The 15,757-nt window shown below is 40.8% G+C and overlaps 1 protein-coding gene across 17 annotated transcripts in view; it reads left to right on the top strand.

Moving 5' to 3' along the window:
• The window catches only part of OFD1 (OFD1 centriole and centriolar satellite protein), a 131,915-nt gene that overhangs the window by 111,584 nt on the left and 4,574 nt on the right, over nt 1-15,757 (top strand). For 9 of the 17 annotated variants that reach the window (XM_067023498.1, XM_067023501.1, XM_067023504.1 and 6 more), the window contains 3 exons: nt 459-623; nt 1,156-1,223; nt 1,520-1,661. In XM_067023498.1, coding sequence (XP_066879599.1) covers nt 459-623; nt 1,156-1,223; nt 1,520-1,562 — 276 coding nt within the window. In that variant the 3' untranslated portion in view covers nt 1,563-1,661. Of the gene's footprint in view, nt 1-458; nt 624-1,155; nt 1,224-1,519; nt 1,662-15,757 lie in introns of those variants that run through there. The other 8 variants (XR_010838665.1, XR_010838668.1, XR_010838666.1 and 5 more) reach the window with 1 other exon arrangement.

Below are 15,757 nucleotides of genomic sequence, written 5' to 3'. Positions count from 1 at the left end.
CTGAGGACGGCTGCAGGGCACGCAGGCCTCGTGCCTTTCCTGGTTCAGGGTAGCATGGCCAGCCCCAGTCACGTGCATCCTCATGTGGTCCTGAAAACAGGCTCGTAAACGAGGAGGACCTTGTTTTGCTGTTGATCTTCTCGTTGTAAATGAGGTTGAAAGAAGAGACTCCCAGGGTTGGCTGGCCGGGACTCAAGGAACCCCGGGGAGGAGGGCACCCCTGCCCTCCGCCTTTGGTGCTCTTCTGGCCCTGATTCTGGTCCCAGGGGGGTGACTCATTGAGATGACAAGTTTTTGTCCCCCTTTGACAGTAGCAGTGACTTCAATTAAAAAAACAGTTCTCTGGCATACAGGGTGTACTTGGAGGATCCGGATTATATCACTGTGCTTTTTTCAACCCTTAGAAGTTTCAAAAGATGTCATTGTCTATGTCTTATTTTGGTCCTCACGTATTTCAGAGGCTAATTGAAGAATCGTTGAAGATGGAAATGGAAAAAGAATTCGAAATGAGCATTCGGGAAACGAAAGACAAATCTACATCTGTCTGTAGTGAAAATCCTTTAGAGAAGTACATGAAGATCCTCCAACAGGGTCAGGGTCAAGACCAGGACACCACAGATAAGGTGCCGATGCTGTGGACGGGCGTCTGTGGGTGCGGGTGCCGAGGGCTTCTGTGGTTTCCTTGAAACCTGGGGGATAAGGATCTGCCTTCTCCCCTGGGGACAAAGGTAAAAGCATAGAAAGTCCAGAGTTCACATGGAGCCTCAGTACACTCCTGACCAAGTGTCATCCCTTTTGCTTGGGTAAAAGATGGAAGAGATTTTGATTTGTCAAAGTTTGTGAAAGTTGGGGTGTCTTTTATTATTTTAAGAACAAGAAATAAATGTAATGAAAGCCCTATGAACGAATACTGAACGCAGTAGTCCTAAGACAGTGATATTTTATGTAAGTCTAAAGTACTGTGGGTGTTGAGAATGACTTCCAGGTAGTTTATTCTGATGTGCTTGCTAAATGTCATGTTTAACAGTCACTGCTTTTTTAGACTCTTAAAGTACATATATATTTCAAAAATAGTTCTTAGAGAAATCATAAAGTGTTTAATAAAATGAATCCACATCTAATTGCAAAATTCTTCTCCCCACCCCTTTGTGTCAGAGTTCAAAAAAGGTGGTCATAGAGAGCTCACAAGTGGACACACTGCCATCTAGTGACAAAGATGAAAGGTATGGCGTCTCCTACGTTGTGTTCTTGTGCTAACCATTATATTGCTGCTTTTGTCAGCCAGGGAAAGGTTCAGATGTTTGAGTCTGCCTTTAAGAAACTGAGTCAGTCAAAATGACCGACTTCAAAAAAAAAAAGAAATCGATTGCATTTTGTAACCTGTGAAATTGCTACTGATGCAGATCGTAAACAAGGGCAGAAACCCCACAGGGAAGGAAAGAGAGCATGACAGAGATCCCTGAATAAACTTAACAAGAATGTAACAAAGTTTTAAATTTTTTTTCTTTCCCTAATTTAGTTTGACAGGCTTTTCTCACGAGGAACCAGATGACTCTTGGTAACCGTGTTCTTGCCGCGCAGCTTCTTACTCAGATACCGTAACTAAAGGCCTATGATTTCTCTGTGATAAGACAAAATTCTCAATAAAGAATCATGTGTGATCCAGTGTGATTTTTTTTTTCCGTAATTCTATTTGGTACTATAGTGTATAAATGAAAAATAAGCTAGTTAAGTGACATCTCTGCCGGGGGGGAGGGATGAATTGGGAGATTGGGATTGACATAGATACACTAGTATGTATAAAATAGATGACTAATAAGACCCTGCTGTATAAACAATAAAATACAATCTCCAAAAAGCAAAGGGACACCTCTTCAGCATGTCTCATTCTTAGGCCCTTCATTACACTGAAATGAGCTGCTATTTATTTATTTTTTTCCATTTTTGTCTTAGGTTATGTCTACCTGAAAACTTACCTTATTGGTCAAATTCTAGGCCTGCATTTTGGAAGTTTCAGCTGTGTTCCTTCCTCTCCAGAGTCGGGCTACCAGCTGTCAAACAAAAGGCCGTCTTCCTGACACTGTGATTTGTCCCTGAACACAGAGACACAGGTTGTTTTTCTCTTCTAGGCTCTAGAAATAGTATTATATCCCCTCTGGTCTTTTACTTTTGACATCTTTTTCTTGAGATTCAACACAAACCCTTCTGAAATGGTGATAAAAGAGAAGGTAACGTTTATCGAGCACTTGCTGTGTGCCAGGTATAGTTTTAAACCTTTATAGGTATTTAGTGCTCGTATCAGCCATACAAAGCGTAGGTACTGTGAGTGTCCGCATTTTACAGATCAAGAAACGCGAGGCACAGAGAGGTTAGTGACTTGGCCAAGGTCTCATGGCCATCAGGTCACTGAGCCCAGATGTATACCCAGGTGTCAAGACCAGTACTGTATCTGACCGGGGCTGTTCTGGAGCTGGTCTGCTGGAAGACATCCCGGGACTTGCAGTGGGTCACCCATCGGATGTCCCTCTCCAGAATGACCTTTAGAAACTACACATCACCCAAATCTAGGAAACTGTACTCAAATGCAGCACCGGCATAACTTCCACAAAGGGAAGAGGGGACGCATTTGCTCGCTCTCCCATTATCTTTGCACCCGTGCAGCTCTCAGCCCGGTGTCTTGTTTGCACGTGGGAGCGTCTCGGAAAAGTTCTTCGATGACACTGCCAGTATAGTCACCAAAAAGTGCACGCAGAACTCCTCTGAGGGTGCGTGGCCTTAGGGGTTTTCCAGGACGTGAGACTTTCAGTGCTAACCGGTGGTCACCCAGCATCTAGCACAGGTAGGGCTGGTCTGGTCTGTCTGCGCAGTAAAACCCTAGAGGATTCCTCTCCCTTTACGTATACAGACTGGGCTCAGTTGTTGTTGCCGGAGAAACTTGTTTGGCCGTTAAGTTCTATAACAAAGCGGGAAGGAGATTTGGGGGTGTTTATTATTCCTTAGGCTTCTAAGGAATTTTTCTTTTAAGTATACCTTTGAAAATAATGTGAAGAAGTAAGTTGTCCAGGCATCGTTCATTATTACACTTAGCCCGTCATACATTGAGCCTCATCGCTACCAAGAACTTGGCATCTTCTCTTTCAGCAGCACCTCAGGTAACTTTTTTTTTTTTCCTTCCAGCTTTGAGATATAATGGACGTATAACAATGTGTGAGTTTAAGGTATAGAACATGTTGATTTGATATACTTGTATTGCACACTGATAAATACCATAGCATTAACACCTGCATCATGGCACATAATTACCACTTGGTGACAACATTTAAGATCTACTCTCAGCAACGTGAATTATAATCACCCTGCTGTACATTAGATCCCCTGAACTTACTCATCTTCCAACTGCAAGTTTGTGCTCTTAGACCAGCATCTCCTCTTCCCCACCCTGAGCGCTTGGCAACCACCATTTTTGTCTGTTTCTACGAGTTCAGCTGTTTTAGATACCACATATAAGTGAGATCATACAGAACTTGTCTTTGTCTACCTTGTATCCCTTAACATAATGCCCTCAGGGTCCAGCCATGTTGGTGCAAATGGCAGAATTCCCTTTTTTCTCATGGCTGAATAATATTCCATTGTGGGTATGTATACCACATTTTGTTGATTCATTCATCCTTTGATGGACGCTCAGGTCGTTTCCTATCTTGGCTATTGTGAATAATGCTGCAGTGAGCATAGCAATGCAGATATCTCTTCAAGATCGTGTTTTCATTTCCTTTAAATACCCAGAAGTGGAATTGCTGGATCATATGGTAGTTCTATTTTTAATTTTTTGAGGAAACTCCATAGTGTTTTCATAGTGGCTGCACCAGTTTACATTCCTACCAGTGGTGCACAGAGTCCCCTTGTTTCCACATCGTCAACACTTGTTATTGCTTATCTTTTTGTTGATAGCTATTTAAACACGTATAAGGTGACATCTCATTGTGGTTTGGATTGCCCTGATGATTAGTTAAGTTGAGCGCCTTTTCATGTACCTGTTAGCCACTCGTATGTTGTCTGTGGAGAAATTGTCCGTTTAGTTCCTCCGCCCATTTTTTAATTGAATGGCTTGGGGTTTTTTTGCTATTGAGTTGTATGAGTTCTTTATGTATTTTGGATATTAGTCCTCTATCAGAAACGTGGTTTGCATATATGTTCTCCCATTCTGTAGATTACCTTTTCATTTTGTTGATTATTTCCTGCTGTGCAGAAGCTTTTTAATTAATGAAGTCTCACTTGTTTGATTGGATACAAAAAGCAACAATAAAGAAAATCATCATCCAGACCATTGTTTACCCCCTATGTTTTCTTCTAGGAATTTTAGGGTTTCAGGTCTTATGTTCAAGTCTTTAATCCATTTGGAGTTGATTTTCGTGTATGGTGTAAGATAGGGGTTACGTTTCATTCTTTTGCACTTGCCTATACAATTTGCCCAACACCACTTATTGATGAGGCTGTTTGTTCCCTCTTATATAGTCTTGGCTCCTTTGTTAGAAATCAATGGACCATATATACATGGGTTTATTTCTGGGCTCTGTATTCTGTTCCATTGATCTATATGTCTGTTTTTATGCCAGTAGCATACTGTTTTGATTACTATAGCTTTGTTGTACAGCTTGAGGTCAGGAAGAATGCTGCTTCCAACTGTTTTTTCTTAAAATTGCTTTACCTATATGGGGTTTTATTTTATCTTGTGGTGTAATTTACAGTGACTAACTATAGCATTGTTTTTTTCTATTTCTGTGAAAAATGCCTTTCGAATTTTCATAGGGATTGCACTAAATCTGTAGATTGCTTTGGGGAGAATGGACACTTTAACAATATTTTTCCAGTGCATGAGCGTGGAATATCTTTCCATGTATTTGTATTGTCTTCAGTTTCTTTCATCAGCGTCTTAGAGTTTTCAGTGTACAGATCTTTGATCTCCTTGGTTAAATTTATTTCTAAGTGTTTTACTTTTTAAGTAATTTATTTATTATACAGCAGGTTCTTATTAATCATCTATTTTATACATATTAGTGTAGATATGTCAATCCCAATCTCCCGATTCATCCCACCACCACCAAGACCCGCCCCCCACTTTCCCCCCTTGGGTCCATACGTTTGTTCTCTACATCTTTGTCTCTATTTCTGCCTTGCAAATGGATTCATCTGTACCATTTTTCTAGATTCCACATATATGTGTTAATATACGGAACTTGTTTTCCTTTTTCTGACTTAACTTCACTCTATATGACAGTCACTAGGTGCATCCACATCTCTACAAATGACCCAATTTCGTTCCTTTTTATGGCTGAGTAATATTCTAGTATGTGTGTGTGTGTGTCTGTGTGTGTGTGTGTGTGTGTGTGTGTGTGTACACCACATCCTCTTAATCCATTCGTATTTCCATGGGCATTTAGGTTGCTTCCATGACCTGGCTATTGTACATAGTGCTGCACTGAACACTGGGGTGCATGTGTCTTTTTGGTTTTTTTGTTGTTGTTGTTTTTGTTTTTGTTTTTTAAACATCTTTATTGGAGTATAACTGTTTTACAATAGTGTGTTAGTTTTTCCTTTACAACAAAGTGAATCAGTTATACATATACATATGTTCCCATATCTCCTCCCTCTTGCATCACCCTCTCTCCCACCCTCCCTATCCCACCCCTCTAGGTGATCACAGAGCACAGAGGTGATCTCCCTGTGCTATGTGGCAGCTTCCCACTAGCTATCTAATTTACATTTGGTAGTGTATATATGTCCCTGCCATTCTCCCACTTCATCACAGCCCACCCTTCCCCCTCCCCCCTCCCCATATCCTCAAGTCCATGCTCTAGTGAGTCTGTGTTTTATTCCTGTCCTACCACTAATCTCTTCGTGACATTTTTTTCCCTTAGAGTCCATATGTATGTGTTAGCATACGGTATTTGTTTTTCTCCTTCTGACTGACTTCACTCTGTATGACAGACTCCAAGTCCATCCACCTCATTATAAATAACTCAGTTTCGTTTCTTTTTATGGCTGAGTAATATTCCATTGTATATATGTGCCACATCTTCTTAATCCATTCATCTGTTGATGGACACTTAGGTTGCTTCCATGTCCTGGCTATCGTAAATAGAGCTGCAATGAACATTTTGTTACATGACTCTTTTTGAATTATGGTTTTCTCAGGGTATATGCCCAGTAGTGGGATTGCTGGGTCGTATGGTAGTTCTATTTATAGTTTTTTAAGGAACCTCCATACTGTTCTCCATAGTGGCTGTATCAACTTAAATTCCCACCAGCAGTGCAAGAGGGTTCCCTTTTCTCCAGACCTTCTCCAGCATTTATTGTTTCTAGAGTTTTTGATGATGGCCAATCTGACCCGTGTGAGATGATATCTAATTGTAGTTTTGATTTGCATTTCTCTAATGATTAATGATGTTGAGCATTCCTTCATGTGTTTGTTAGCAATCTGTATATCTTCTTTGGAGAAATGTCTATTTAGTTCTTCTGCCCATTTTTCGATTGGGTTGTTTGTTTTTTTTGTTATTGAGCTGCATGAGTTGCTTATAAATTTTGGATATTAATCCTTTGTCAGTTGCTTCATTTGCAAATATTTTCTCCCATTCTGAGGGTTGTCTTTTCGTCTTGTTTATAGTATCTTTTGCTGTGCAAAAGCTTTTAAGTTTTATTAGGTCCCATTTGTTTATTTTTGTTTTGATTTCCATTTCTCTAGGAGATGGGTCAAACAGGATCTTGCTGTGATTGATGTCATAGAGTGTTCTGCCTATGTTTTCCTCTAAGAGTTTGATAGTGTCTGGCCTTACATTTAGGTCTTTAACCCATTTTGAGTTTATTTTTGTGTGTGGTGTTAGGGAGTGTTCTAATTTCATACTTTTACATGTAGCTGTCCAGTTTTCCCAGCACCACTTATTGAAGAGGCTGTCTTTTCTCCACTGTATATCCTTCCCTCCTTTATCAAAGATAAGGTGACCATATGTGTGTGGGTTTATCTCTGGGCTTTCTATCCTGTTCCATTGATCTATATTTCTGTTTTTGTGCCAGTACCATACTGTCTTGATTACTGTAGCCTTGTAGTAGAGTCTGAAGTCATGGAGCCTAATTCCTCCAGCTCCATTTTTCGTTCTCAAGATTGCTTTGGCTATTCGGGGTCTTTTGTGTTTCCATACACATTGTGAAATGTTTTGTTCTAGTTCTGTAAAAAATGCCAGTGGTAATTTGATAGGGATAGCGTTGAATCTGTAGATTGCTTTGGGTAGTAGAGTCATTTTCACAATGTTGATTCTTCCAATCCAAGAACATGGTATATTTCTCCACCTATTTGTATCATCTTTAATTTCTTTCATCAGTGTCTTATAGTTTTCTGCATACAAGTCTTTTGTCTCCTTAGGTAGGTTTATTCCTAGATATTTTATTCTTTTTGTTGCAATGGTAAATGGGAGTGTTTTCTTAATTTCCCTCTCAGATTTTTCATCATTAGTGTATAAGAATGCCAGAGATTTCTGTGCATTAATTTTGTATCCTGCAACTTTACCAAATTCATTGATTAGCTCTAGTAGTTTTCTGGTAGCATCCTTAGGATTCTCTATGTATAGTATCATGTCATCTGCAAACAATGACAGCTTTACTTCTTCTTTTCCTATTTGGATTCCTTTTATTTCTTTATTTTCTCTAATTGCTGTGGCTAGAACTTCCAAAACTAGGTTGAATAAGAATGGTGAGAGTGGGCAACCTTGTCTTGTTCCTGATCTTAGTGGAAATGGTTTCAGTTTTTCACCATTGAGAACGATGCTAGCTGTGGGTTTGTCATATATGGCCTTTATTATGTTGAGGAAAGTTCCCTGTATGCCTACTTTCTGCAGGGGTTTTATCATAAATGAGTGTTGAATGTTGTCAAAAGCTTTCTCTGCATCTATTGAGATGATCATATGGTTTTTCTCTCTCAGTTTGTTGATATGGTGTATCACGTTGATTGATTTGCATATATTGAAGAATCCTTGCATTCCTGGAATAAACCCCACTTGATCATGGTGTATGATCCTTTTAATGTGCTGTTGGATTCTGTTTGCTAATATTTTGTTGAGGATTTTTCCATCTATGTTCATCAGTGATATTGGCCTGTAGTTTTCTTTCTTTGTGACGTCTTTGTCTGGTTTTGGTATCAGGGTGATGGTGGCCTCATAGAATGAGTTTGGGAGTGTTCCTCCCTCTGCTATCTTTTGGAAGAGTTTGAGAAGGATAGGTGTTAGCTCTTCTCTAAATGTTTGATAGAATTCACCTGTGAAGCCATCTGGTCCTGGGCTTTTGTTTGTTGGAAGATTTTGAATCACAGTTTCAATTTCAGTGCTTGTGATTGGTCTGTTCATATTTTCTCTTTCTTCCTGGTTCAGTCTCTGGACGGTTGTGCATTTCTAAGAATTTGTCCATTTCTTCCAGGTTGTCCATTTTATTGCCATACAGTTGCTTGTAGTAATCTCTAATAATCTTTTGTATTTCTGCAGTGTCAGTTGTTACATCTCCTTTTTCATTTCTAATTCTATTGATTTGAGTCTTCTCCCTTTTATTCTTGATGAGTCTGGCTAATGGTTTATCAATTTTATTTATCTTCTCAAAGAACCAGCTTTTACTTTTATTGATCTTTGCTATCGTTTCCTTCATTTCTTTTTCATTTATTTCTGATCTGATCTTTATGATTTCTTTCCTTCTGTTAAATTTGGGGTTTTTTTGTTCTTCCTTCTCTAATTGCTTTAGGTGCAAAGTTAGGTTGTTTATTCGAGATGTTTCCTGTTTCTTAAGGTAGGATTGTATTGCTATAAACTTCCCTCTTAGAACTGCTTTTGCTGTATCCCATAGGTTTTGGGTCATCATGTCTCCATTGTCGTTTGTTTCTAAGTATTTTTTGATTTCCTCTTTGATTTCTTCAGTGATCACTTCGTTATTAAGTAGTGTATTGTTTAGCCTCCATGTGTTTGTATTTTTTACAGATCTTTTCCTGTAATTGATATCTAGTCTCATAGCATTGTGGTCGGAAAAGATACTTGATACGATTTCAATTTTCTTAAATTTGCCAAGGCTAGATTTGTGACCCAGTATATGATCGATCCTGGAGAATGTTCCATGAGCACTTGAGAAAAATGTGTATTCTGTTGTTTTTGGATGGAATGTCCTATAAATATCAATTAAGTCCATCTTGTGTAATGTATCATTTAAAGCTTGTGTTTCCTTATTTATTTTCATTTTGGATGGTCTGTCCATTGGTGAAAGTGGGGTGTTAAAGTCCCCTACTATGATTGTGTTACTGTCGATTTCCCCTTTTAAGGCTGTTAGTAGTTGCCTTATGTATTGAGGTGCTCCTATGTTGGGTGCATAAATATTTACAATTGTTATATCTTCTTCTTGGATGGATCCCTTGATCATTATGTAGTGTCCTTCTTTGTCTCTTGTAATAGTGTTTATTTTAAAGTCTATTTTGTCTGATATGAGAATTGCTACTCCAGCTTTCTTCTGATTTCCATTTGCATGGAATATCTTTTTCCATCCCCTTACTTTCAGTCTGTATGTGTCCCTAGGTGTGAAGTGGGTCTCTTGTAGACAGCATATATATGGGTCTTGTTTTTGTATCCATTCAGCCAGTCTGTGTCTTTTGGTGGGAGCACTTAATCCATTTACATTTAAGGTAATTATCGATATGTATGTTCCTATTACCATTTACTTAATTGTTTCGGGTTGTTCTTGTAGGTCTTTTCCTTCTCTTGTCTTTCTTGCCTAGAGAAGTTCCTTTAGGATTTGTTGTAGAGCTGGTTTGGTGGTGCTGAACTCTCTCAGCTTTTGCTTGTCTGTAAAGGTTTTAATTTCTCCATCAAATCTGAATGAGATCCTTGCTGGGTAGAGTCATCTTGGTTGTAGGTTTTTTTCCTTCATCACTTTAAGTATGTCCTGCCACTCCCTCCTGGCTTGTAGAGTTTCTGCTGAAAGATCAGCTGTTAACCTTATGGGGATTCCCTTGTGTGTTATTTGTTGTTTTTCACTTGCTGCTTTTAATATGTTTTCTTTGTATTTAATTTTTGACAGTTTGATTATTATGTGTCTTGGCATGTTTCTCTTTGGGTTTATCCTGTATGGGACTCTCTGTGCTTCCTGGACTTGATTGACTATTTCCTTTCCTATATTAGGGAAGTTTTCAACTATCATCTCTTCAAATATTTTCTCAGTCCCTTTCTTTTTCTCTTCTTCTTCTGGGACCCCTATGATTTGAATGTTGGTGCGTTTAATGTTGTCCCAGAGGTCTCTGAGACTGTCCTCAGTTCTTTTCATTCTTTTTTCTTTCTTCTGCTCTGCATTAGTTATTTCCACTATTTCATCTTCCAGGTCACTTATCCGTCCTTCTGCCTCAGTTATTCTGCTATTGATCCCATCTAGAGTATTTTTCATTTCATTTATTGTGTTGCTCATCGTTGCTTGCTTCCTCTTTATTTCTTCTAGGTCCTTGTTAACTGTTTCTTGCAATTTGTCTATTCTATTTCCAAGATTTTGAATCATCTTTACTATCATTATTCTGAATTCTTTTTCAGGTAGACTGCCTATTTCCTCTTCATTTGTTAGGTCTGGTGTCTTTTCATCTTGCTCCTTCATCTGTTGTGTGTTTTTCTGTCTTCTCATTTCGCTTATCTTACTGTGTTTGGGGTCTCCTTTTTGCAGGCTGCAGGTTCGTAGTTCCCGTTGTTTTTGGTGGCTGTCCCCAGTGGCTAAGGTTGGTTCAGTGGGTTGAGTAGGTTCCCTGGTTGGGGGTCTAGTGCCTCTGTTCTGGTGGATGAGGCTGGATCTTGTCTTTCTGGTGGGCAGGTCCACATCTGGTGGTGTGTTTGGCGATGTTGGTAGCCTTATTATGATTTTAGGCAGCCTCTCTGCTAATGGATGGGGCTGTAGACCTGTCTTGCTCTTTGTTGGGAATAGGGTGTCCAGCACTGTTGGTTGCTGGTCCTTGAGTGAAGCTGGGTCTTGGTGTTGAGATGGAGATCTCTGGGAGATTTTCGCCGTCCGATATTACGTGGAGCTGGGAGGTCTCTTGTGGACTAGTGTCTTGAGGTTGGTTCTCCCACCTCAGAGACACAGGCCTGGTGCCTGGCTGGGGCGCCAAGAGCCTTTAATCCACACGGCTCAAAATAAAAGGGAGAAAAAATAGAAAGGAAAGAAAAGGAAGGAAGGAGGGAGGGAGGGAAGGAAGGAAGAAAGGAAGGAAGAAAGCAAAGGAAGGAAGGAAGGTGGAGAGGAGGAAAGGGAGGAAGGAAGAGAGGAAGGGAGGAAAGAAAGGGGGAAAGAAGGAAGAAGGGAGGGAAGGAGGGAAGAAAGGAAGAAAGAAAGGGAGAAGACAAAGTAGAATAAAGTATAGTTATTAAAATAAAAAAATAATTATTAAGAAGAAAAATTTATATTAAAAAAAAAACAGAAAAACGGGTCGGTCTAACCCTAGGACAAATGGTGAAAGCAAAGCTATACAGACAAAATCTCACACAGCAGCACACACTCACAAAAAGAAAAAAAGGGGAAAATAATAGTATATCTTGCTCCCAAAGTCCACCTCCTCAACTTGGGATGATTAGTTGTCTATTCAGGTTTTCCACAGATGCAGGGCACTTCAAGTTAATTGTGGAGCTTTAATCCGCCGCTTCTGAGGCTGCTGGGAGAGACCTCCCCCTCTCCTCTCTGTTCGCACAGCTCCTGGGGTTCAGCTTTGGACTTGGTCCCGCCTCTGCGTGTAGGTCGTCCGAGGGCCTCTGCCCTTTGCTCAGGACGGGGTTAAAGGAGCAGCTGATTGGGGGGCTCTGGCTCACTCAGGCTGGGGGGAGGGAGTGGCATGGGGGCGGGGCAAGTCCGCGGTGGCAGAGGGTGGCGTGATGCTGCACAGGCCCGAGGTGCGCCGTGCGTTCTCTCGGGGAAGCTGTCCCTGGATCCCGGGACCCCGGCAGTGGCGGGCTGCAGGGCTCCCGGGAGGGCCGGTGTGGAGAGTGACCTGTGCTCACACACAGGCCTCTTGGTGGTGGCAGCAGCAACCTTAGCGTCCCACACCCGTCTCTACTGTCTGTGCCGACAGCCGCGGCTCGTGCCCGTTTCTGGAGCTCCTTTACGCGGTGCTCTTAATCCCCTCTCCTCGCGCTGGAGGAAGCAAAGAGGCAAGAAAAAGTCTCTTGTCTCTTCGGCAGCTCCGGACTTCAACCGGACTCCCTCCCGGCCAGCTGTGGCACACTAACACCTTCAGGCTGTTTTCACTCTGCCAACTCCAGACCTTTCCCTGCGATCCGACTGAAGCCCGAGCCTCAGCTCCCGGCCCCGCCCACCCCGGCGGGCGAGCAGACAACCCTCTCGGGCTGGTGAGTGCCGGTCGGTACAGATCCTCTGCGGGAATGTCTCCGCTTTGCTCTCCGCACCCTGTGGCCGAGCTGTCCTCCGCGGCTCCGGAGCTTCCCCCTCCGCCACCCGCAGTCTCCGCCCACGAAGGGGCTTCTAGTGTGGGGGAGTCTTTCCTCCTTCACGGCTCCCTCCCACTGGTGTAGGTCCCGTCCCTATTGTTTGTCTCTGTTTATTCTTTTTTCTTTTGCCCTACCCAGGTACGTGGGGAGTTTCTTGCCTTTTGGGAGGTCTGAGGTCTTCTGCCAGCGTTCGGTGGGTGTTCTATAGGAGAAGTTCCACGTGTAGATGTATTTCTGATGTCTGTGAGGAGGAAGGTGATCTCCGCGTCTTACTCTTCCGCCATCTTTAAGCCGTCTCGCATGTGTCTTTTTGAATTATGGTTTTCTCTGGGTATATGCCCAGTAGTGGGATTGCTGGATCCTTTGGTAATTCTATTTTTAGTTTTTTAAGGAACCTCCATCCTGTTCTCCATAGTGGCTGTATCCATTTACATTCCCACCAGCAGTGTGAGAGGGTTCCCTTTTCTCCACACCCTCTGCAGCATTTGTTGTGTGTAGATTTTCTGATGATGCCCATTCTAACTGGTGTGCAGTGTGATACCTCATTGTAGTTTTGATTTGCATTTCTCTACTAATTAGTGATGTTGGGCATCTTTTCATGTGCCTCTTGGCCATCTGTATGTCTTCTTTGGAGAAATGTCTATTGAGGTCTTCTGCCCATTTTTGGATTGGGTGGTTTGTTTTTTTTTTAATATTGAGCTGCATGAGCTTGTTTTACTCTTTTTGATGTAATTGTAAATGGTACGTTCACTTAATTTCTCTTGCTGATAGTTCATTGTTAATAGTCATTGCCTAATTGCTGTGGCTAGGTCTTCAGGTACTATGTTGAATAAAGTGGTGAGAGTACACATGCTTGTCTTGTTCCAGATCTTAGAGGAACAGCTTTCAGCTTCTCACTGTTGAGAATGATGGTACCTGTGGGCTTGTCTCTCACATGTAGCTTTTATTATGTTGTGGTACAATCCGTCTGTACTCAGTTTGTCGAGAGTTTTTTTTTTTTTTATCATGAAAGGATGTGGAATTGTGTCATCTAATGCGACAGTCATGTTATTTTTATCCTTCATTTTGTTAAGGTAGTGTTCTGCATTGATTGACCTGCCCATGTTGAACCATCCTTGCATCCCTAGACTAAATCTCATTTGATCATGGTGTGTGATCTTTTTAAGGTTCTCTTGAATTCTGTTTGCTAATGTTTTGTTGAGGATTTTTGCATCTATGTTCATCAAGCATATTGACCTGTAATTTTCTTATAGTGTCTTTGTCTGATTTGTGTCTTGGGTGAATGCTAGACTTATAAAGTGAGTTTGGAAGTGTTCCCTCCTCTTCTATTTTTCAGAGGAATTTGAGAAGAATTGGAGTTAACTCTTTAAATGTTTAGTAGAATTCATCAGTGAATCCGTCTGATCTTTTTTTGGTTGGGAGATTGCTGATTACTGATTCAGTCTCCTTACTAGTAACTGGTATCTCCAGATTTTCTATTTCTTCATGATTCAGTCTTGGAAGGTTGTATTTTTCTAGGAATTTATCCATCTCTGCTAGGTTGTCCAGTCTGTTGGCATTTAATTGTTCACTGCCATCTCTTATAATCCTGTGTATTTGTGTGGTATCAGTTGTAATGTCTCGTCTTTCATTTATAATTCTGAGTCCTCTGTCTTTTTTTTTGGCTAATCTAGCTAAAGGCTTGTCAGTTTTGTTTTTAAAAAACCAGTTCTTAGTTTCATTGGTGTTTTCTCTTGTCTTTTTAGTCTCTATTTCCTTTATTTGCACTCTGATCTTTATTTTCTTCCTTTTGCTAACTTTGGGCTTAGTTCTTTTTCTAGTTCCTTGAGGTGTAAAGTTAGATTGAGTATTTGACATCTTTCTTGTTTATTAATGTAGACGTTTATTGCTCTGAACTACCCTACTAGAATAATAGCTCTTGCTGCATCCCAGAAGTTTTGGTATATTGTGTTTCCTTTTTCATTTGTCTCAAGAAGCTTTTTGCTTTCTCTTGCTTTATTTTTCAACCCATTTGTTGTTCGGGAGCATGTTGTGTAATTTTCAAGTATTTTTGAATTTTCCAGTTTTCTTCTCATAATCCATTTTTAGTGTCATACCATCGCAGTTGGAAAAGATGCTTGGTTATATGATTTCAGTCCTCTTAATAAATTGGTTAAGACTTGTGTTGTGGCCTAACATATGATCTGTTTTAGAGACTATTCCACGTATGCTTGAGAAGAATGTGTATTTTGCTCCTGTTGGATGGAATGTTCTCTACATGTCTGTTAAGTCCATTTGGTCCAACATGTTATTTCATCCAGTGTTTCCTTACTGACTTTCTGTCTGGATTATGTATCCATCGTTGAAAGTGGGGTATTGAAGCCCCCTGTTGTTGTTGTATTGTGATCTAATTCTCCCTTCAGATCTGTGTGTGTGTGTGTATATATATATATGTATGTATATGGTTAATATATATATATAATACATGTTTTTTGGCTGCACCATGTGGGTTATGGGATCTTAGGACCCCAACCAGGGATGGAACCTGGGCCTTCAGCACTGAAAGCACCACGTCCTAACCACTGGACCACCAGGGAATTCCCTAGTCTTGATATTTGCTTTATATATGTAGGTGCTCTTATGTTGGGTACATAAATATTTACAAATGTTATGTTCTTCTGGTGAACTGACCTCTATATCATTACATAATGACCTTCTTTGTCTATTGTTACAGTCTTTGGCTTAAAGTCTATTTTGTCCAATATAAGTATAGCTACCTACCTCTGCTTTCCTTTGGCTTTTATTTGCGTGGAATTTTTTTTTTTTCCTCCGTTCACTTTTTTTTTTTTTTAATATTTATTTATTTGGCTGTGCCGGGTCTTAGTTGCGGCACACGGGATCTTCGTCGTGGCATGTGGGATCTTTAGTTGCGGCGTATGGGATCTAGTTCCCTGATCAGAGATCGAACCCAGGCCCCCTGCATTGAGAGCGTGGAGTCTTAACCACTGGACCACCAGGGAAGTCCCTCCCTCCGTTCACCGTAAAAAAAAAAAAAAAAAAAAAAAAAAAAAAATTCAGTATTACTGCATTTTTTTTTTTTTGGTCTTGTTTATGGATGTTCCTTGGTTGTGGCGGCAGCAAGGGGGAGAAAAGGGAAACTTTCTTCATGCGTGCACAAAGGGTGTGATATTGACTGAAGATGATGGTGAAAATTTCTCAGTGCGCTTGCACTGGCTGAGGCTGGCCTACGGTGAAACTTGGAAACGAATTCCAGTCCCCAGAACCAG

The sequence above is a fragment of the Kogia breviceps genome, chromosome X, assembly GCF_026419965.1.
Source record: "Kogia breviceps isolate mKogBre1 chromosome X, mKogBre1 haplotype 1, whole genome shotgun sequence".
Lineage (NCBI taxonomy): Eukaryota > Metazoa > Chordata > Mammalia > Artiodactyla > Physeteridae > Kogia > Kogia breviceps.
Note: the sequence above shows the minus strand (reverse complement) of the source record. Positions and strands in the feature narration are given on the sequence as shown.